Below are 23,467 nucleotides of genomic sequence, written 5' to 3' on the forward strand. Positions count from 1 at the left end.
CACTTACTCCTTTCCTGATCCCCTCTTCCTTCTCAAGAGGAGTTACATGCACAGTGCACAACATTTTTTCAATATTTTTTATGAATTCAAAAAGCATTCTTCTTAAATGAATAATTATTAATCTATGGTAATTTATCTTTTGAAATGCCACCCATTCAGGGAAGACAATAACTTGGAATATCTTAAGGGGCTGAAATTGTCTTTCTTGCTGTTCAAGTAACAGATGTGTCCTAAAGCCGGTAGGCAGATAGGAGTGAGGGAAATGACAAAACTATCAAAGTAAATCCAAGTACCCAGTATTACTTTTTTAAAAAATATATATTTCTCATCACAATTTTCAGTTTGGTTCCCTATCATTGTTTAGATGTGTATTTTACTCTTGGTCTCTTTGGTATCAGCACACCACAGTCCCTCTGTAACCAAAAAGACATGGTCTGGTTAATCTGCATGGGATTGAAGGCAAACACCAAAGCAAAAACCCAGCATATGTGATGATACTGGGATGACTGAATCCTGTATTCCCCAAGAGAGCGCAATCCAGACTCCATCTCAATCTGGAACAGACTTTATCAATTCTACCTGTTGATATTCAGGCAGCAATGTTTAAAGGCTATGAGGCACGGGCCCAGCCTGGGCTGCCTAGTTGTTAACATACAGGACTCAAAGTCCCAAGAAAGGTATAGTGAACACCCGCTTGTCTCACTACGTGTCGAGTCCTCGCCCTGCCCCCAAGACTGAAACAGTATCTCTTCTCTATGGATAAAATCAATTATATTCTCCTTATACCAAATAGAAATTACTGGGGTTTCACTGTCTCAGTCCCTGCCCCAGAGATGCTGTGCAAGTGTCGGGCTCCAGCTCCTTGCAGCCCTGCCAGGCCCAGCCACAGGCTCTGCTGAGCTGGGGCCTGACCCGTGGGCTGATGTCCCAGCCAAGCTTCAGCCCGTCTGTATCCTCAGGGAGGTGCCTGACAGCCTGGGCTGGGGGATGCCCCTGGCTGCCCCCGGACAGCCATGCTCCCCTGGCTGGCAGGGGGGGGTCCACAGCTGCCAGCTCCCTGTCCCCTGGGGTGCAGGCGGTGCTCATTGTGCCCAGATACTCACACATCTGATCCTCCCTGGTGTGTGAGTGAGTACATGCCAGCCTTCACTAATGTATTAGGTACCTTGGTCACTAATTAAGACAATTATATCAAGAAAAAGTCTAGAGTTATGCCCATAGGCAAGAAGATAGCTGGGAGCTAGCGCAGCTGATGAGGAGACAGGAACCAAACAGGCTGTCTCTGGTTTCTCTGGAAAGAAAGGCTTTTACCTGGTTCACTTTTTCATGTTTCTTTAATTTCTCCAATAAGATCCCAGGCATGAAGAAGGCAAATCTTTTCCAAGGACAAGCATAATATCCTTCTTGAGTGCTGAGCTACTCAAAGGATGTACCCTATGTGTAACCAAGGATAGGAATTTGATAAGTAAAGAAAATTCTTGTCATCTTTTTTCTAGTTCCATTAATTCCTCTCCACAGATCATGCTAATCCAATAACGATTATCTCCCTCTACAATTCTTTTCCAAGCAGATTCCTATCAAGCATACAAAAAGTTGTTTCAAATGCCTTTCATGCTCTGATGTTTCTCTATGATGATTATTGGGATGCTTCTCATTCACAACTAGCTTTTAAAGACTAATTCCTTAATAACTTTTCTCTGTACTCCCTACCTCTCTACTTATTCTCACCACCCCTCATACAGTGATTAAGGGATCCTCATTATAAATTCCCATTTATTCACTTTTCTACGACAGCATTTTCGAAGGACCAAGGCCAGCAATTTTTATTCAGGTATAATCAAAAGTAATAAGCTTTGAAAGCCCATCCCTTAAATATTTCTGCCTATCCCATAAAGGTCTTTAGGTGACAATCAGCCAGATAGTGATCTACCTACACTTACAGTGATTTGATTGCCGTGCATGAGCTGTGTCAGAGGGCAGACCTACAGCATTCAACAAAGGACATGCACAGACATCTAAGTCCAAAGGGCTTAGCTCCCTGCAAATTTCTTAGCTAAGGTCTGGAAGCAACATAGCTACAGGACAGCTGTAGACTTCTGCAGCATCCTAGGCTCAGTCTGTCTTGTATTACAACTGGAGTATCTCCGGACTGAAGTTAGTTACAACTAGGGTGCCTGCACCAACTTAGACAGGACCCAAGAGGTCTGAATTCTTTGTTCATATCCTTTTAGGGGGAAAAGGTAAAATAAAGATCAGGGGCAGAAGGGAAGCTGGGACATGTAGAAGACAACCTCCAGAGGCACAGGCAGAAGGTTCAATAATCAGATATTTACCATTGTTTTTCTTCACAGTTCAAATAGTCTTTTCCTGTCTTCAGCAACAGGCAAGTCTTCCCCACAGTTAACTCAAAATGCTTTCTTTTTCTGCTCCTTCTAGAGCTTTCTTCTAGAACATGAAAGCCATCCAAGTTCTCTTCATTTTACAAGGAAACACCCTGAAAAGACAAGCTGGCTTATGACACTAGTGAACCTGTCAAGCAGCTGAAAACTGAAACATCTTTCCAGGATGTTCCCTTTCTTGCTTACCTTCAGGGCAAAAGTAGTTCAGAACACTAATCAAAAGTGCCTATCCAAAATATGAACTCTTACTAACATATAACTTGCCAGTAAACCCTGACTAGCTTATTTCTAGCTCTGCTTCCTTTTCAGCTTACAGGCTAACTCTAATGAGTTGCTGTAGTCATTAGTGGCCATTGATAATACGACTTAGTTCCCAGGTGGGTGATTTTTTTTTTTTTTATACTATAATCACTCACACTCCTAAATTAAACCCTGAAGGAAAAGGAAGAAGAAAGCAGCCTGCCAATAACCTAAGTAACTTCTTACAGTAGCAAGCCACTCTATTTTACGTCATTGTGGAGGGCTCATTATGACACATGACAAAAGTATTTACTCATACACGGTGCACAGGCTACATAGAAAGAGAGTATGAATACATTTATCAGGTCCATAGGAATTACTTTGCCAAAACACATTGATGGTCTTCCTGCCTGCCTCTCCTAATGATAGATAATGTCTGATATTTCTGAGAGGCATAATCTCCCCATTAAACACTCTAAGTGTGCGTTATTACAAAGGCAAGATGACTTCTTTCTGACCCCAGCTACTAATAAGCTTATGCTATGACATAAAAGAACAAAAAAAAAGTTATGTAATATGTTAGCAGGTGTAACTACCAACGTTATTTTTCTTTTCAACTGTATTTCCAGTCACTTGAGTCCTGCTTTCTGCTATTGGTTCAAATGGGTACAATACAACTAAATGTACTTGAAGCATCTGAAGTTTCATTGTCTTTTAGCATATTTTAGATTTTCAGTTCTCCCTAACTCTGAAAACTCAAAGGTCTCGAGATAGAGCACATGATTTTGTCATTTTCTTATTCTGGTATTCACCATTGTGCCAAGTTGTAGATCACATAAGGCATTAAATAACGAACTTGCTTCACTGCAACAGATGTCTTCAGAAGCAGAAATGGGCTTTAAAAATGTACAGTTAAGAACTTTCACTTCAGGTGACTTTGGACAATATAAACTGCACTGTGAAATACTTGTTATTGTTATGAAAAAAATCATCTGTCATTGTGTTAGTTTTAGACAGACCTGAACCAAAACCCAAGAGAGAAACACAAATTTAAAATCCTTTGAATCTTCCTAGGGATTTGCACTGCTTTCATCACTATATTACTTCTGAATTCTATGAATGAAATTCACAGTTTGGACTCAGCAATTCACATTTGTGCTACTAGTGCTAATATTTGCAATGGGTTATGGGAGATCAAGTTGGAAAGGATGTCTCATCCACACTAAATTTTAACAGCTTCCTCATATAGTGCCGTACATCTTCCTTACAGGTTTTCCAAAGTAGAGTCCTTTGAAAGATTGAAATTTAGGCAAAGGGATAATTTTTTCCATCATTAGCCTTGTAAAGACCATGACACTCCTTTCGTCTTCTCCTTAAAAGATTGTTCCAGAGCCACCCCCACAGTAAAAGGATATATGCCAGTTCTAAGGTCTCTCTTTTTGTATTTTTTCCATATTCTCCAAAGCACAGAGGTGAATCAACACAGTCATTTTGGAGAGTATGATCTGTGTTCATCTAAAGGCTTTCAGGTAGTCAAATAACATTAATTATAAATAGCTCCCTTAGCGGTAGCCAGGTGCTGACTGCACACAGCACAGCAGCCAGGAGGTTGCCACATCAGTCTGAAATCACAGTTGTAAAGGCAGATGCAGCATTTGGTGCAATGCAGAAATGCATTGTGCCAGCCAGGGAGATGTCACTTTTGAGATCATCAACATGAAGGCATGAAAACACAACATTAACCCCCTGACATTATCTTCAAGCAGTGGTTCACTGTTCTGTGCAAGTCGGTTACAATCACAGTTTTCTGTATCAGCATACCCAACTATGTCCCTGGAGCCAGTTTCACTCCCAGACATACAGAATAATCCAAAGGAACTTGTTCTTTATTGACAAATCTGTTTCAATATTTCACATCATTTGGCCTTAAGACATAAACATGCTAAGCTGCTAAACCCATTTAATTTACCTTTGCAAAATGATTTCCAGTTACCCAGTGTAATGCCTGAGGACATACTGAAATCTCAGGAGATGATAAGGTTTGTTCAGAATATCTGCCTTCTGCTGACATGGTATGCCTGTTTTTTATTTTGGTGTCACCACTTTTGAGGTGAAATAAGGAAAAATATTGTGTAAAATAAAAAATTAACACTGGTACATAGCTTAGGCTAGAGAACAGGGGCTATTTAGCAATCTTTGTACTGCAGTCCATACAGAAGTCTACCATCCTGTGGAGGTGCTTTGCTTGTTGCATCTGTTATGTGTTCTGTTTTCTGCTTGAAAAGAAAGCATTTTGCATATCTTTTAATAGTGGTGTTCCCATCAAGGGAATACAAGCTTCTTGCTTTTAGCATTTTTTAAAAATCCTTTAATCAGCCAGCACACATTATACCTAAGGAGTTGAGGGACATATGGATCTTTGCAACACTGCCATGAGAAACACATCTGAACCAATATCCCCAAACAGAATTCACCCTGCCAACCAAACATGTTCACCTGTCTTTTGCAGACAGATGAAGGATGTGATCCAAGCCAGCCCTGATCCAAAAGCTGTATAGTCACATCAGCACAATACCGCTTCCTGCTGAAGCAGGTTTGGCTTCTTAGCTACAGTACCAGGCTGCCCAAAGGTAGAGGTACACAGCTTCTGACTCAGAACTGACCTGTCTTCTGTGAACACAGAGCACAAGCAGGGAGAGCCCACATCTATCTGCAAAGAAACAGAAAGAATTTATTTTGCTTCGGAGAGGCAGAAAAGCATTGCTGTCTACACGTGTGGGCAAGGGAGAGGAATCAATTAAGCATTGAGACGTTGTCTGTGGAAGACCAACTACAAGGAAACTGAACGAGTTTAGGCTGAAAAGTAGGAGAATGCTTTTTCCATCACAGCAATGACATACTGGAACAGCTTCTTAAAAGAAATACTAAGCTTATAAATTTGATTCACTTATAGAAAGGTTTTATAACACAGTTGGGCGGATGGACATAAGAATCCAGGGGATAGCTCTGTGTTCTTTCAAACAGCCTGAAATCACAACGGAGCTCTGGTGTGACACCCCAGAGGGAAACACATTGTGCTCTTGGAAGTCTCAGACACAAATTCAGGTCTGAAATATGAGGCTGAAGTTCAGCTTTGGAATATATTCCTTAGGTATCTGACATTTCTTATCTAACCTCTATTTTCTCCAGGCTAACTGATAGGTTTCTACATGGGATCCTAGAAGATACTCTACTGAAGTCTTGTAAGATCCATAATACTTTCCTTGTCGAGAGTTTTAATCAGTGAAAGATAACTATCCTTGATAGACCTTTCTTGCATGTTATTCCATTTTCCACTTATCCCTACATACTTGATATTTATTTCCTTCAAAATTGATTCTAAAGCTTTGCATACTAGACCAGACTAATAATTCTGTAGTTCTTAAATGCCAGTTATTTTCTATTTTTAATTGTATACTTCTTCATCATTCATTTACCTAAAATTTGCAATAGTAAACCTGTAAATTAATATACCAGTATGTTCAGAATTCTTGGCTGAATATTTTTTTCAAAATTCCCACCTGTCATTTTCTGTTTACTCTCCTGGTTGCTGTGTTTAATTTTGGAGGAAGAATTAAGAACTGAATATCATTTGAAATTTTACAGAGATTATGGGCAAATGTCTTGCAAATCTGTCACCTCTCACAAAAATTTCTTTCAGATATTAAGTTCTGATTTTCTTTGCACACATTTTTTATTATTCTAGTGAATACATTTAACGTCTATTTGCAATGTTTTGGAGACATAGTTTCTGTTTCCCGCACTTTAAAATGACTGGGAAAGAGCCTGCTTTTCACACTGCCCATTGCAAGGGCTCTGTGAATAATTTTGTTCCCCGCCAACTCAGCTGATCAATGAACCACCAAGCTGTTAATCCTAACTCCCAAGAAGTACTGTCTTCTTCACGTGGCCTACCTGAATCAGCGTCTCCAGCTCTAGCTGGGTTACACAAACATGCTCCCGAAGAAAGTCAGCCTTCTCTAGCGCAATTGTGTTCTTCTGCCTGCTTTCGAAGGGCTGCTCCAGGGCACGGAAGACGAGTCCTCCTGTCACCAGGTAAACTACCACCACGACAAAGATGGCCACCACTGTTTTCCACTTCATGACTGTCTGCAGGCCTTGAGAAGGCGCTTCCATGGTAGCAACAACAGTGGCTCGGGAGGAAACAGAGAGTCGTGGAGCTGGGTAATGCCCGTTAGTTTTGGGCTTGGGTTCACAAGCTGGCACTGGTGAGGGAACAGCCACTGAAACACAAAGTAAAAAATTCTTATTCAAAATCAAATCCCTAAGGGTATGATCTTGATCTTAAGATACAACTTTCCTAAATACCATTTTCAAGACTTTTGCATCAACCATGTTATTCACATAGATGTGATTCTTCTCATCTGGAAGGCTCCACGTGTGTTTTGTCCATCCATACACAAGCCACCTCAAGGGTTTGCTTCACCCATTACCTCTAGAACTGGACAGGCCAGTTGCATACACAAAAAAATCAGGATGCAGAAAACCATTTATCCAATAAGAACATGAAAATTTTGACTAGGTAGGATATAAATTACACAAGGTGGTGTTTGATGAGGGACCCTGGCAGTGATTTATGTCCTTAAATCATAATACTAATAGTATTAATAGCGCTAGGAAATTGAACTGTTAATGATCAGTGATCACTACATGGCCTGGTATTGACAGAAACAGAAAATGCTTTGCAAGCCGCAATGCTGTTTGGCTCGCCAACATAAGCAGGCCCATATTACTTACATGGATTCACAAAACCATCATTTCTGAAAATGTTCTTAAAGCCTGGAAGCTTCACAAATTTTAGCATAAATCATTCTTCAGCCAAAGCATACTAGATATCTGAGGTCAAAGTCACTCACATGCCAGCACAATGATGGACTTCCCAGCTTGGGACTGAGACACTGTGTAGCTCACGCAACCTTAGCAGTACATCAGAGCTAATAAGCCCTGACTTCCAGCCAGACTTATTAGCCTGACCACTGTGTCAAGCTACCAAGGCATCCAAATCAAAGCTGGCTCACCTCCAAATAATTCAGGTGTCTCAGCATCACACTTCCCCACTCTCTGTTGCCAGTGTTAGCAATGGCAGGATGAGGCCGGGTTCCTCAGCATCCACTGGTATAATGGTACCACATGCAGGCTTTAAAGATGCTGGATTCATTTTAAACCAAATCCCTGATGTAATCTTACCACGGTGCAGCTGTCATTGGCCTGTAATTTCTTTGAAACCGGATTGATTTATTTCATATCAGACCTAAATCAGATTACAGTTAAAATACAGTCACTTTAGCTGCATTCGCTGAACTTATTCCCAAAGTGTCTTTGCTGTTTTGCTCAGAAATTAAAGCAGAAGGATTTACAATATCTCATCAGAGTGGCAGCGTAAAATGATTCTATACAATTTGAACATATAACTTGATTACACCTTGAGTTTGAAGTGGGCTACAACTCTTTCCCAGTAGAAACTATTTTATGATACTGACTAATTTAAGAACTCGGCTGTTTACTACAGTCACATTTTCCTAGAAGTGATATATCTCTGAAGCATTGCATTGAGGATAGAGCTTCCAGCTCACTTGCTAACCAATAAACTACAGAAATCTATAGCTGCTTTACACTTACAGTTAATATTACTTTTCATATGTGACTTGGAGGCTCCAGATACTAAATAGATTAGAAAGGACACAGGATCAGAGGAAAAGCCTCTGTGGCTGATCCCCTTTGTGTGTATCTCAGGTTTGCAACACCCTGTGGCACAGCTGCTCAGTTTGGCCATCAAAAGGTCATTATGGTTCCTAACACTTATCAGCCAGGATGGAGTGACATCAAACTTAAAAGGGTACTTTCTCTTACCTCCACATATATTTCACATAAGTTGTAAGAACTTGAAGTCACAATAGGGAGAGAAGTGACAGTATTAGAAAGAAGTCACATTTTTTGTAAAAGAGATCAATTATTTCATTCTCTAAATCTCCTGAAAGGAAAGGGTTATTGTAATAGGTACAGTGAGTTTCAGCATGTGAGTTTCCAAGGCTCACATGGTAAGAAGAGAGAAGAATTCACATGACAGAAACAACAGGCTACAATTTTTTGAAACACCTATACACCTTACCATGACTGGTGTAGTCCAGTGTAGGCTGGGTGAGCCTTTCAGTGGAGAGAGATGCCTGACTTTGATATCTCACAAGTCATAAGTCAAGAGGAAGCAGGTCAAGAGCTGGTAGAGTTAAAACCAGCTTTTGTGAGTTTTCTTTTCCTCTCTGCCAGTATGAATGTTTCTTATTCAAATCGTGTTTCCGGCAAAGTGTTAGTAATAGCTTTACAGCAAAATCATGGCCTGTTTGATTCTGTCTTCAAAGGAAAATGTATTGTACTGATTTAAGAATAAGATGGGAAGTTTAGGGTAGTGAACATAAAATGTTCTTATAAATACTGTGTCACTTAAACAGCTCGATGGATTACTGTGCTCGGCTTGCTTGTCTCTAAAATAAAAGATAACTCTTTTCCTAAGAAGAAGTGTGTTAAAGTCTTTCATTTTCTGCTATTAGTAATAGCTACCCTAAGTGTATGTAGAAATGTTGATCCTAAAGTATTTTATATGATACAAATTAACACACAGGAAGACTCTACTAAAGCAGCTAGTTGAGCAACTGATGTATAACAGAGACAGTCTTCTTACAAAGCTGGTGCAGAAGGCACAACTGCAGTCAATACCCCAGAGATGTTTCAGGGTAGATTTTAAGCAGCAGTTAGATATTGGAAAACCAGTGTAGATACTCCATCTAGCAGCTATCTCACTCTTCATGACGAGAGAGTGGGGTTAGTGACTTGAACACATGGTAAGAAGTTCGAAGTCCCAGTTTCTAATTGGAACTCTGCCTCCATGAACCTGTGCTCTCAGAAAAGTGCTACCATTTGCCTTTAAACCATGGTTTCACCAACTAAAAAAAGATAAAATAGTGTTTACTTTTCTAACACAAGTGTCCTGTAAGAATCTATGTCTGTACAATTTTTGAACAAACCTATGAACATAAAAGCTATATAAACTTCCAGAAGTTTAACAAGTAGTTTTACTAAAATCAAAGGATGGACTACAGTGGCAATTCAACAATGTGCAGTGGTATACAAACAGTTTAAGAAAATGAAGGACTACATAAATTCTTGGATTTGTAGAGATAGTTTAGACTATAGTTTAGGACAAATGTAGAGCAAAAGAGAAGAGGATATGTTTACAATAAATGCAGAACAATCCCTGCTTTATTTATCCATGTTTTTTCAAAACAAGCTGCTGTCAGAACAGGCTTTTCCCAGAACACAGTCTCATCCATGTGTGTTTGTTAAATCATATTGAAGAAGACTTAATCTGCCTCACTGAAAGCAATGATGAATCTCCATTCACATGCCTGCACTAAATTAGTAGACAGGTAACCTCAAAGGAACAGGTACCTTCAGAGGAACACACCCGTGTTTTGACACAGGCCTTACCCCAGTAAGAGGATGCCAATGAGGAAAGAAAGGTGAGTTCCTGTTTGTTTGGATAAGCTTCAAAATAAAGCAGCTGAAGATATTGTTGTTACAAGTCAAATTAAAATGTTAGGATCTGTACAGTTGTTCACCTGCAAGTACCGTACTACCTGCACTTGATGTACAGACGAACAGTACAGCCAGGCTTCCCATTGATATGTGAGTAGCTTAAATACCTGAGATTTCTGCTAATATTGATGAGAATTAAGGAATCAAAGCTCTCGCTCACTGACCATCAAGAAGACTGGGGCAAAGCTTAACCCAACTTAGGCAGTTGGCAGTTGGACTAGATGACCGTTGTGGGTTCCTTCCAACTGAAATATTCTATTCTAAAGCAAAACACTGTAATGTAAAACATTGGAGCTATTGAAATGATGCACCATAAGACATTGTTTCAGGTTAAAAACTATCCTTTATTACTGTAGGTATGCTTTGCTTTAGGAGACTGATGTTTCTAAGAACAGGTTGGACTAATTTCTGCCAGAAATATTTAGGCATAGTTGGCCCTGCTTTACAGCAGCAGGGTGAGCTAGATATCATGTTATGACTCTGTGAAAATAGTTCTAATTTAAAGGAAAAATCTCCAGACAGAGAGGTTCAAAGTACAGCCACCTCAGAAGGACAGCTTCAAATAAAAGCCAAAATGCTGAGAGGATGTTCGACTGGCTTTTGATTATGAAAATGTTAAGCATGGCTTTGCCTCACTGACCTGTAACCTGAAAACTATCTTACCCAGTATGCCAAGAACATAGGAGATACCGAAGAAACCTGGTTTTAGAGGAGAGTTTCTCAACTGGTTTAAACCAAATACAATTTTTTAAAATTAATATATCCTCCTCTGTGGTATTGCTGTCACAATTTTTATCTGTGAAAAAATGTAAGTCAGGTTTAATGGAGTGTCTTATTTAGTACTTTATTTTCTTCCATGTTCCTGTGTTACATGAGCACACAGAAATGTATGTACATTTTAATGAGAGTATAACGGAGTATTCTTGACACATCTGATGCAAGTGTTGCTTTCACAGGATTCAGCACAGAATTAGATTGAGGCCATATATACTTATGCATTCATAAACCCAGCAGCTGGCTTTAATACATGAGTTGATCAAAAATTAAACTGGACATTTCATCTCCCATTTTAGTGCGTCCATCCAAGGAAGACAACAAAGTACTTTCAGCTCAAGTAAAAAGGTTCTTTGATGTGCATCTGAAGGTAGGTACCAGTATGTTTCCCCAAAATCCTCATAATATGATGGGAGGTTTTTTTACAGAAAGGAAATTGTGCTTTCTTCAAACATTTACACAGTCAAGCACTCAAAATTTCCCATGGAGTCTTCCTTATCTTTGTCTTAAAACTAGAGGTTTAGTTCACATTATAAAGTAATATTATCATGCAGTCCACTTCCCCTGAGAAAATTCATGAGCAAATCATCCTCCCTACAGCTTTCACAAGATCCTACATTGGCTTATCAGCACTTGTACATCCTTCCTGTAGCACTACTTCATAAGCTAGCATTCTGTCCTGGAGTAATTTAGAAGCACAATATTTTGTCAAGTGTATGAAGTTGCAGAACAGAGACCTGGAGCACCATGGCTCAGAAATGTCTGGGAGGTGCTAGCCAAGTCCACTACATCTTCCCTGAACCAGCCACTAAAAGTAGGTGGATCTACCTTCTCTAAAATGGATTGTAAAGGACTGGGGGATGAAAGGACTCCACTGGCCATAATTGTTTTAGTGTCCTAGTGGGAGCCTCATTTATTTCATTTTCACTGGACAGAGTATTCTAGTTGTTTGGGTTGCCCCCCCACCCCTCTTCTGAAATGTCCACACACTGAAGTTAACATCAAAAGGCTTCCTGATTGAACAGTGTGGAAAGGCAGGAAAATGAGCAGCCCACCAGTGGATAACATATGATCTTGCACTCCAAGGCTCTGGCTCATCTCCAAACAGAAGTTCCTGGGGAATATGGGTATCTAGCATTTGCTTCCAGTCTCACAACCTTCCCACAGACTCGCCAAAGTGATTTCAGCTACTGGCTGCTTGGGTTAAGATAGCAGGGCTGTGCCTGGAAGTCAGAGCAAGGATAAGAGCTATGTTAGAGGAAGAGCTGAGGCAATCAGTGTATTAAGCTATCAGCTATATGAACTTCTCATGAATATGTCACAAACGGAAAATGCATGCGGGTTTATGGATGAAGGGAATTTGTATGTCCAACAGGAAGCAGGTAGTTGCAATATGCATGACAGAAGTAATGAAACGTGGAAGTTTCTGTCCATGTGTAATCAAAAAATCATTAAGCCATTAAAACTTTGCATTATGAGGACATGGCTAATCATTTCCACCACCTGCTTTGCTTGCTATTCTAGCTCTCTCCCCATCCCCATTCTTCATCTCTGTCTGTTGTGTTTTTTTAACAGGAGAGCATCCATTTAACCAACACAATGAATGTTGGATTTTTACACACTGGGCACTCAAAAATCCGACGCTGGTTTAGAAAGTCTGGCTTTTAGAGCAAAAATCCCAGCAGACAATGATTGTGTTTGCCTTTGTGTTTGTGCAGCATCTTTGCATGATGTGGGCTAATTAACAGGTGACATTTCAGCTGTGATCAAGAAATGGGAGACAAAATCCTGCCTGCAGGCTACAATTATATATGGGGCAGAACACCAGTATCCCTGTGGCTGTTGTTCTGGATTGCGGCATAATAATAAGCACTGCTGCCCGGGGACCACAGGATCCATACAGCCATGGATCAAGAAAACTGCTCTCAGCGCTGACATGTTTTACATCAGTTTGGCCCTAGTCCCTCTGCATATCCCCAAGGTGTTCAACCACACAACTTGAGCAGTGAAAGTCATCACAAGCCTGCCACACAAGGGGAATTTCACCCTGCTGTTTCTACAGCATTTTACTGCAAACTGCCATTGAAGTGAGAAGCATTACTATTACATTTACTGTTCGTGAAAGCAAAGCTTGACGTATTGTTTGTTTGGAAAACGTACAGAGTGCCTCTGAGCGTATAGCTTTTCACTACAGCAGTATCCCACTGGTTAAATCTAACATTGTTTTCCTTGAAGTGGATTCTCTAATGCAGTATTAGCGCTGCTGACTTCAGCACTATCTCAGCAGTCTGCTGCAAATGCAGTCATCAGTGGCAAGGCGTTCAACGAAGTATGGAAAGATAGACAGGTAAAGGCAGAAAGGGCAACACATATTAAACCAAAACGATTGAATGTGCTGTTAGAAAGAAAGTAGCACTGATTGCTCCCAATTGCTCCTTTCCCAGAGTGGGGCGGGGAGAAGCGAGGAGTATGTTAGGTTACAAAACTGCATAAGCAATAAAGTCACTGTTTGCTTCCTATTAAAAGATAATGCTAGTGAAATAGAGTAAAAGTTCATATATTGAGTTCTTTCTGCCGGTGGGGAGAGAAATGTCAGTAATATGTACCAGAGGGAATTATGTCTAACCATTGCTTTGCCATCCCTGGCAGCAGCTTTGGGGAAAATGTCATATAAAAACGTTTCTGCAGTTTTTGTATCATTTGTCATATATTCCCAGCTAGTGCTCGAAATTATGATTCTCGGTAAGTTTCCAAAAAATCTACATAATTCTGCTTCATCAGTTATAACTGAAACATACTAATTAATAGCTCTTGGAATACTCCACCTGCTTAATTGATTTGGAATGCAGTTGTAACAAGAAAACAAAAAAACACCACTGTTTTATAATGTGGCTTTCATTTCTCTTCATTAGAAAACTATAGTTTAGGCAAAAATAAAAAATCTTGAACAGCCTAAATTGGACCATGGTAGAAATTAAGAAATCAGTGTGGTCTGAGTTAAGGTCTCTCTTTCTGTAGAAAGAGCTGCCCAACTATGAGAATCTTCATGGAGTGGTGATGCTGGTGCACTGGAGATCAGAAGAACTAAGGGGAACTTAAGCCTCTTCTCTGTTCCTGGAGAGTTTCTTTAGTGGCAGACAAGAAACTTAGTGATGCAGAAAGTCATCAGAATGAATCTTGCCTTCCACTGAAGGACACTGTGACTCCTGTTTGATAGCAGTTTCTTCCAAAGGACAAATCCTGTGTGACTCTTCTCCAATTTCTACTGTCCATACTACCAGAGTATCGCTGCTTCCATTTAGTTGTGCAGCACAGGCCTGACTGAAACCAAGTACCTGGCTATCTGGTCTCCATGACAGTGTATTTGGTTTAGGTGGCAAGGTGTGGCAGGGTGGCTACAATGGTGGTCTCTGTGGCAGAAGGCCAGGGGCTGCCTCATGCTGGACACAGCCAGTTCCTGCTGACTCCAACAGACCCACTGCAGGACACAGCTGAGCCCATTAGTGAAGCTGGCAGCACCTCTGTGAAAGCATAGTTAAGAAAGGGAAAAATGTGGTGCAGGCAGTGAGGAATGAGGAAAGAAAGTGTGAGAAACAATCCTGAAGACACCAAGGTCAGTGAAGGAGAAAGAGGTGCTCCAGGAGCTGTAGGAGATATTCTCCTGCAGCCTGTGTGAGTTTTGGAAGAGACCACAGTGGAGCAAATATTTCCCTGAAGCCCATGGAGAGGAACACACCAGAGCAGATATCCACACTGCAGCATGTTGAGGACCCCAGATCAGAGCAGGTTGATATTTCCTGAAGGACGGCTGCCTGTGGAGAGACCATGCTGGAGAAGGTTTATTCTAAAGAACTGCAGCCCATAGGAAGGACCCATGCTGGAGCAAGGGAGAAGTGTGAGGAGGAAGGTGCAGCCTAGAGGAACCGTTATGAATTTACCACAACCTCCCATTCCCCATCCCCCCTGCACCATGTGGGGTGGGAAGGAGGAAGAGGAGTCAGGAATGAAGGAGTGAAGTTGGGCCTAGGAAAAAAAAAAAGGAGGGGGAACGTATTTTAACCTCTGTCTTTTTTTCTCACCATCCAAATCTATTTTAATTGGCAATAAATTAAATTAGTTTTCCCCAAGTCAAGTCTGGTTTGCCTGTGATGGTAATTACTAAGTGATCTCCCTGTCTTTATCTCGACCCACAAACTTTTCCATCTTATTTTCTCCCCCTTTCCTCTTGAGGAAGAGGAGTGAGAGAGCGGCTGGGTGGGTATCTGGCAGCCAGCCAAGGTCAACCCACCACAGACACTTTGCACAGGGGCAATAAAGGTGAGGACACAACTCAGACTGTATTGTTCAGCACTGCTTTTCCTCTGAGTTTCACCAGTCACGGAGTGCATGTGGATTTTGGTGAAAAAGTCATCTGTCCATTACAATCATGCCCTAAGAATATCAATGTATAGATCAGGACTTAAACTACAGTGATGAACATGAGTTAGCTATAGACAGAGCAAGCAGCCTTCCAACAATAATGCCTTTTTGTCACTCTCTACTGGAGTTGGGTCAATATGGAACAAAAACATTCATTTGTCTTGTTGAGAGGATTTGATTTTTTCACTTTTTATCATCTTTCATTCTCATTTTTGCCTCCCACATATAAGCATTTTATTTCACTCATTTTCTATACACATTTAAGAAAATGGATGTTAGCAGCATACATTTTCACATAATGTTAAATGTCAAATTCATTAAGTATTTCATGCTGGCAGGAAGTGCATACACGTATAACCAATGACGGAAAAGTAGCAATACAATGTGATATCTCTGACTGACAATTTTTAAAAATATAAGAAAATCACAATCTGCTTGCAGATGTTAAATGGCTAGAAATTGGGTGCTGGATAAACTTGACTGGTTGGATTACTTATTAATCTAGTTGTGATTAGTTTAACAAGTGTGTAAAAGATTTAAAAGTCTATGCAATTACCATTCCCCTGAGCTATGCCATGTCCCTTTTCTTTGTTTTCAACAGATTTTGTGAGGCTGTTGAAAGACTCTCTGGTATTCTATCATTTCACTTTAGCAATTTTGAAACTAGCCTCCCTAAAGAGATAGAAAAGAAGTATGTACAAGCTAATTTAATTTTAGTCAAGAAAGTGAGAGAGAGGAGGATTTGAATACTGTTTTTATACTTATTGTATTTCTGAAAGGCACTGCCATTTCTAATTGTAAATTCTTTAAAGCACAGAAGAATGGCAGTTCAAGCATCCATCTCACAAGGAGCTTTCAAAGCAGGGAAAGGAAAAACTCACAATGGCTGCTTAGGAAAATAAAAAGCCTGCAGGACTGAAATCTTAGTGCCCTTAACCATATAAAACCCAGAAAATCTCACTATGACAGCAAATCCAATCCTAAATCAGTTTTTGTATATGTCCTTATTAATGTTACATATTATAATTACTTCATACAGCATAAACTCTTCAGAACAGGGGCCCTAACATCAGCATTGTTTAGAACAGGAGTATCACTGCCTTGAATATATTACAAATAGCAGTAATTTCCATATATCACTGTCTTTCAAATCATTCTGGAAAAATCTGATGCTGGACAGCAATAATTTTCCTCAGTGTTTCATGTGAGGAATTCAGAAGTATTTTTAGGCTCCTTCTTGCAGACTGATCCAACTTTCATTAAGATTTGCACAGAAACCAGGTTCAAGCCAAGAAAAGCTGGGTAGCTTTGTTAGTGTAGTGGTGAGCTTCTGTTTAGAGGCCTAGACACTTAGCAGGACATACTTGGTTCAAAACAGTGCTATACCAGATTGGTTCAAGTTCACAGTTTCCTTGGGCTGGCCTAGCTCAGACAGCAGCATTCAACTCTCGCTGAATACAACCGTGTAGGTATAGCCTAGACAAAAAATAAATTGCTTAACCAAGATCACACAGCAAACGACAAGGCTGGAGTAGAAATCCACTCTCCTGCTCCCAGACCTGTGTGTTTTAAGACCTATCTAAAATGAGTCGCTCCTATTTTGGACATCTGTACTTTATTTCTTTATCTTTATGTCCAATTCTGGCTCCTGCACATCCTTTCATATGACTGCATATAGTTAGCAGCCAGTGAAAATGAAGATATGTTTTTCTTTCTTTAGGCTAATAGGAAAGGGAAGCTAACTCTGAATGGCACAGAAAAGGCTGCTCTATTCAGCATCTTTCTCCACTTCACTTATCACCAAAATATTGAATAGTGGCTAAATACCGACATGCTTCATTGTAACTGAGTGTTGAAAGTACACGAATATAGAAGGAGAGAATGAGTTAGCAAACTACAGGAGACAAACACTGGATCTGTATTTAAAGAATATTGGAAATATCAGTCTCTTCCTTCAATCAGTTTTGACTGATCTCTTCTCTTGGTTTGAATCATAGTAAATCAAACTCCACCACATATTCAAATGTCATTTGTCCACGTCACAAAATGATTATCAACACAGTCATCTTTTCAACATCTCACATCGATTTTCATTGCAACTTTCCGAAGTATTATTTTAATATAAATGAAAATGCTGTTTGGACTAAGTGTAAAAATGTGAACTATAGTCTCACAAATGAAAATAAGACACTGACTAACTGAAGACAGTGATGAATTCTTCCCTAGATCCCTTAAGAATAGGGCAAGAAATAAGTGATTAATCTGTACCAGGGAAGTAGGGGATTATACATTATGAAAAAGTCTAGCTAAAAGAATAACTAAGCATGGGAACAGCCATTGAGATATTGAAATCTTCATTGGAAGTATCTAAGAACAGGGCATAAAATCATCTGCCAGAAACCATTTAGGTCAGTGTTTTCAGTCCGTGCCCTGCATACCCCTATGGACCCAAGAAAAAAAAGCTATCAGTGAAGAGTAACAAAGAAAAACAGTCTAATGTTGTAGGCTTGTATTCATCATCCAGGATCTGTAAACAAACTGGTGAGCTGCTAAGGGTATTAAAAAATAAAAAAAAAAAAAAATTATTAATCTTGATATTCTCGTTCCAACTCACAGCAGGAAAATGCTCTTGAAATCCTTTCCCTCCCTTTCTGTGTAAGACAGTCAAACACATCTCAACATTCCTCTTTGCTTCAGTTGTGCCAAGTCTGTAATAATCTTTCATGATTATCTAAATATCCCAAAGCATTTCACAAATAATAAAACCTTGTGACACTGAGGAAAAACAATACTGTATGTGTTCACAGTTTGTCTCATGTAAACACTGCCACAGAGATGTTAGAGAATTAATTAAATTCAAGAGTAACTTTGAAAGTTGATTAAAACAAGGTCTTTGTCAGATGTGCATCAAGCAGGTACAAGGATTTGTCATCAATGTATTAGCAAATCTTCAAGTTCTTTTAGGGGACATGCTCTTTTCCACTATACATGACAAAATGCTGGTCTGTCTGTTACAAGATTAATAGACAGCCATAAATCAGACTCCTTTCTTTTGTTGGTTATAAAGGAAAAATATGATTCCCATGTGTAAGCTGCTCTCGCTGATTACTTACAAGAACATCCAGATTCTGACCCAGCCTCTCTGCTGTCAGAACCGCAGTCAGAGCCTGCCCACGAACCTAAAATGGACTGCCCAAGAGTTACTCTCTTGCAAACATAGCCTTAGAGCTCCTGCCTGCTGAGGCTATGCAAATGGCAGGGAAACAACAGGAAGCCCAAGGCTGGCTTGCACAGGTATCAGCCAGAACTTATCTGCTGACATTAAAAAAATCTCTGCAAAAGTCACGGTCATGGGATGCTGGGATACTTTCCCCTCCCTCCTCCCTCTCCCAGGCACTGCACTTTTCTAAGGCATACGTGAAAGCTCACTGGTCAAAAGAACGGATGTGCTAAGGCAGGACGTGAACTCCAGGAACAGCTGAAAGCATCTTCGTTTTTTCTTTCTGGTTTGGCTTCAGGACAGCAGTCCTCGGGGGGTTCCTAGCTAACACTTATTGGCATTAACATGAAGATGCACTGCTACTGACACCATTTGTAGCACTACTTACAGAGCTGCCAAGTCCAGATGAATACTTGAGGGAGATTTGTCTTGTGCTGGAGTGAGATTGTACACTGCTGGAGGACAGTTCGAATTTTGTTTCCGTGCTTTGCTTTCTCTCTCTCCTGACCTCTCTTCCACCCTGCCCTCCTCCAAATCCATCCATCTGCTCTTGTCCCTCACTTCTCTCCAACCATGCTGGCAGCGTGGGAGGCAACATACCCGTAACTCCCTGCTCAGTTCCTCTTCTCGGCACTCGGCACTCAGCTACCCTCCCCGTTGCCTCTGACACTTGAGCCCAGAGCAAGGAGCCAAGCACATGTTCACATGCGACAGGACTCATCAATGAACTTCAGGTATTGGAAAATGGAAAATAGAGTAGAAGAGCATTAAAGTGAGGAGCAGGAAGAGTTGAGGGGAGATTAGAAGTGATTGACAGGGGCACGTCCCAAATAAGGAGCCCTCCTGCTTCAAGACTGGTGACTGTATTTGTTCCAACACACTCACTGGCAGCAGTGCTATCATCAGGTTTATGAAGCTATTTATAGAGAAACTGAATACAGAGAAACCCAAGCAAAATTCTCACCTTTCCCTTTCTGAAATAAGACTAAACCCAACAGATCACTGCTAAAACCTGTTTCCCTAGCATTCGATCAGTATTTCTTGCTCTTGCTAAAATTGGGAGTTCGGGTTCATGCAGGTCTCTGCTCTGTCAAGAGCCAAATAGGAAGCAAGTGCTTTTGGCTCAGGATCTTGGGGTATAAAGATGACTTTGTGAAAAAGAGTTCCTGTCAGAAGAGATGAACATAGCATTGGTTTTCCTTATTAGATAATATATAGAAAAATTGCTTTCTTGTCAGTATGTCACAAGCCTCAAGTACAAGCACCAAGGAATAAATAGCTGCTCTCTGGTACTCTGCAGACTTCACCCTTCGATGAACAACAGACAGGTTGAAGCAGTGATGCCGCTGCTTATCCATAACCTTCTTTTTAAAGACTAATAAAAAACACTTCCATTGCACCATGATATGCTGTTGGATGAAACAAGTTGGTTACTTTTCGTCAGCAGGAAGTGTCCCAGGATTCTGCTTCAAAGTGCTCACAGGATGATGTAGGGTCAGGGTTTTAGCTGGTATCCTTTGCCTAGAGCAGCTGGACTGGGATCTTCCAAATATGCTATCTATCTCAAGGATTCACAAAAGAAATTTAGCCAATGGTCCCATGGTCAGACCAACCAGTGAAGGAAACCTAAGCCTTGCAACTTAGCATAAGAAGGCCTGTGTACAAAGGGAAGAACATTCTTATTGACAGAAACCTACTGGTAAGACAAGCGAGTGGGGGAGACAACAACAAAGCCAAGATTCATGCTGGCCTCCCTAGCAGAAAGCTTTCTAATCTACATTTGAAATGTGACTGATGCTGGCTGGCTGCCAGCGGTACAGCCTAACAGGGCAGGAATCTCTTGAGCACCTCAGCCGTGCGAAGGGGCCTTTGGCAGCACCACTGACTATAGTACAGACTGGAACTGTGAGACGCCAACACATCGCTCACCTGGGGCAGTACAATATCTCCTGCAGGACTCTCTTAGGTTAATAGCTAAGGAACAGATCTTTCACATATGAGTAAGGTCAGAAAACCACATGTAATATAAACCTCTAACCCCAGAACAAGAATAATGTCAGCACTAATTATTCCCCTTCAAAGATTTCTTGGGGCATCCTTACGGATGTATCTGCACATTACTGACCATACCTAAAGAGGTATGATACTGATGCTCCTCTGTAAGAACAAGAAGTAATAATTTCTGCATCAGTCTAGCAGTGTCGTCCCCAATCTGGCTAATGATTGGAATCTACAGAAAAATACTTTTAATTCAAGCAAACCTCATTAATGATCCACCACTTCAATTAAGTGATAATTTCTCAAATTTTCTGGGCAACAGCAATAAAAGTGGATGTTTCATCATGTGGCAATGGTCAGAAATCTTGTAAGAAGCACATCCATTGGGCTATTTTTTAGTTCACTGCAGCTATACTATTTGCATATCCTGATGATCCAGTCTATTTAGTGGTTTTAAGTTCCTATACACAGCAACAGTCTTAGTTAAAGTGAATGAAGGCTTTTCAATGCTTTGAAAATGTATTCTGGAACAGGATGAATAGTACCTATATTATAAGATAGCTATTACAAAATTACTCTGTGCAGAAAAGATCTTTCACAAGGAAGGGAAAGTTTCTGTTTGAAATGCACTTGTTCAACATAGCCATTTTTATTTTCTCTTGTTCTAAATTCTTTATAACATACACATTTTTCTTTTACACTTTGGTGTGTAAGTTGCACTAGTAAAGTTGCCACAGTCAGGATGATTTACCTGTCCAGTCTGCATGTAAGAGAATTATTAGAAAGCGATTGTGAGTCAAAGAGAGCTCAGGTAAGCAAAAGGAAGTAGGTTAAAGAGACTTCAGACCCATTCTGCTGCTCACGGCAGTATATAATAAACAGAACAGATGAACAGTGTGACTGGGAGGCTGGTCGGGCACACAGAGCTCCAGATCAATGGCAGGCTGATTCTGACTGTGCAAAGCTGGCTTGCAGCTTGCTATATGGTATATAATTTAGGGTCTCTTAGATGATAAGGAGTCTGGTACAACAACTGAATTACACAAGACTTTTCTTACCTCATGCTCAGCTTCTATTCAGATAATGCTGTAGAAATACAGTTGTAATTTGAACTATGATAAAACTTTATAGCTACACAAGGATGGCATTTGCTGATATGGTATGGCTTCTAACATCTCACAGTACTTCACAGTGCTGCCATACTGCATCACTGACATGTAGCTACATGCATTCACAGATCAGACTTAAGAAAGAGACAGCTGTGGCGCTCTAAGTTTTGCCCACAATGAAGCTTCACCTAAGCAAAAGTATGCCTGCACAGTGTATGGTAGGTGGACATGAACTCATTCGCCTGTGCTCAGAACTGGTGAAAACAAATGAAATCGCTGCTAATAATGCCAAGCTCAAAGTAGTATTTTATAACTTTCAGCAGAGCTGCACAAACCATGACGGTGTAACTTCTTGTAACCCCAAAGCATGCGCAAATGGAGAATGAATCCACCAGGAAAAAGTGGTGTATACCTGCCTTAAATCCTCCTAGTGAGAAGCTACCCAAAGCCATTTGAGCTGAAGTTCAAAATATGAGCAGGAACAACCCCTGTCTCATTTCTTTCCTTTGCTGTAACTTGGAATACATCCCATTAGAGTCAATACAGACGTGGTCAAATTGGTGAGCGCAGCCTGGAGGGTGATTCTGCTGACCCTAAACCCTACTGGAACTTCCCTACTGGAAGTTCTCCAGGCTCCATGAATCATATTTGACTATATGTCCCCTACCCATAGCAGGTCCTTAGAAACTTCAAATACCTCTGCATTTCAGATACCTACCTATATTTAGGTGTTTTTTTCTCCAACTAAGTGACACTCAAATGGTGTAATTCAGTTGCCCATCCATATCATATAGTACCAAGTGAGAGGTCCTAGAATACCCTAATCGGCCTTAAACTGTTGCTCCAGAAGGGCATAGGTCTCCCTTAGGTCCATTATCATATACACCAGGACTATGCAAATGTCTCAGCTGCCTTACAGTCCCTTAAATGGCAGTAGATGCTTGTTTTTAGAAAACTGAATTAACAAATAATGTCTGGTAGCAATGAGAAATTCAGGTCGCAAGGTTACATGTCAGTATATCATTGTAACCCAGTAATGAACTCTCCTTCTCATGAAGACAAATTAGGATGGTGGCTGTAGCATCATGAAGAGGTGGCTCTGGTGTTGTTTCTGTAGCTGTCATGATTGCTGCTACCCAAGGCCTCACTGCACGACCCTTTCTTTTGCAATCCAAACTTAGCAGTCTTAACATTTAAGTAATCAGTGATGGATTTGAGTTAACCTAGAGGAATGTCTTTGAGATGTGTGAGCTGCTTCCTTCATTTCAGCTGGGAGTTTCTGCGGTACCATTTCTTTTATAATTCTTTCATCATTGAGGTTTTTCACACACACTAGCTGGTGACTGCCTTTTGTTTCTTTAAAATGAAAAGCTGAAATCTGAGAGGATAAAACCCCTGGACAAGCTGTCAGTATGTATTTGCTGTTTTCAAATCATGCCAGTACTATTATATTACAGTATCAAGTAAGAGAGAAATAATCCAAGCACCCTTTAACAGCATATCACTGAATCTTATGAATCTCAGTGGCACAAGTTTAAGGTGCCAAAATCCAAAATCCTCATCCAGTAAAGTCAGTAACATGTTGGTTTTTCTTCCTAGGGAAGAAAAGATGAGTCAGACCTGCTGAGATATGAACATATGGCTCTAACAAATCTAGG

General features: G+C 40.5%; 1 protein-coding gene across 2 annotated transcripts in view; it reads right to left on the reverse strand.

The window, feature by feature from the left end:
- Positions 1 to 23,467, reverse strand: part of KCNK10 (potassium two pore domain channel subfamily K member 10) — a 68,192-nt gene that overhangs the window by 36,433 nt on the left and 8,292 nt on the right. The window contains exons 2-3 of one of the 2 annotated variants that reach the window (XM_087746990.1): positions 8,802 to 8,863; positions 6,594 to 6,922 (exon numbers count right to left, since the gene is read on the reverse strand). In XM_087746990.1, the coding sequence (XP_087603116.1) occupies positions 6,594 to 6,922; positions 8,802 to 8,863 (391 nt within the window). The remainder of the gene's footprint in view (positions 1 to 6,593; positions 6,923 to 8,801; positions 8,864 to 23,467) is intronic. The other variant, XM_009475908.2, reaches the window with a different exon arrangement.

This window comes from Nipponia nippon, unplaced genomic scaffold (assembly GCF_047370975.1).
Source record: "Nipponia nippon isolate SJK-2023a ecotype South Korea unplaced genomic scaffold, ASM4737097v1 scaffold_11, whole genome shotgun sequence".
Classification (NCBI taxonomy): Eukaryota; Metazoa; Chordata; class Aves; order Pelecaniformes; family Threskiornithidae; genus Nipponia; species Nipponia nippon.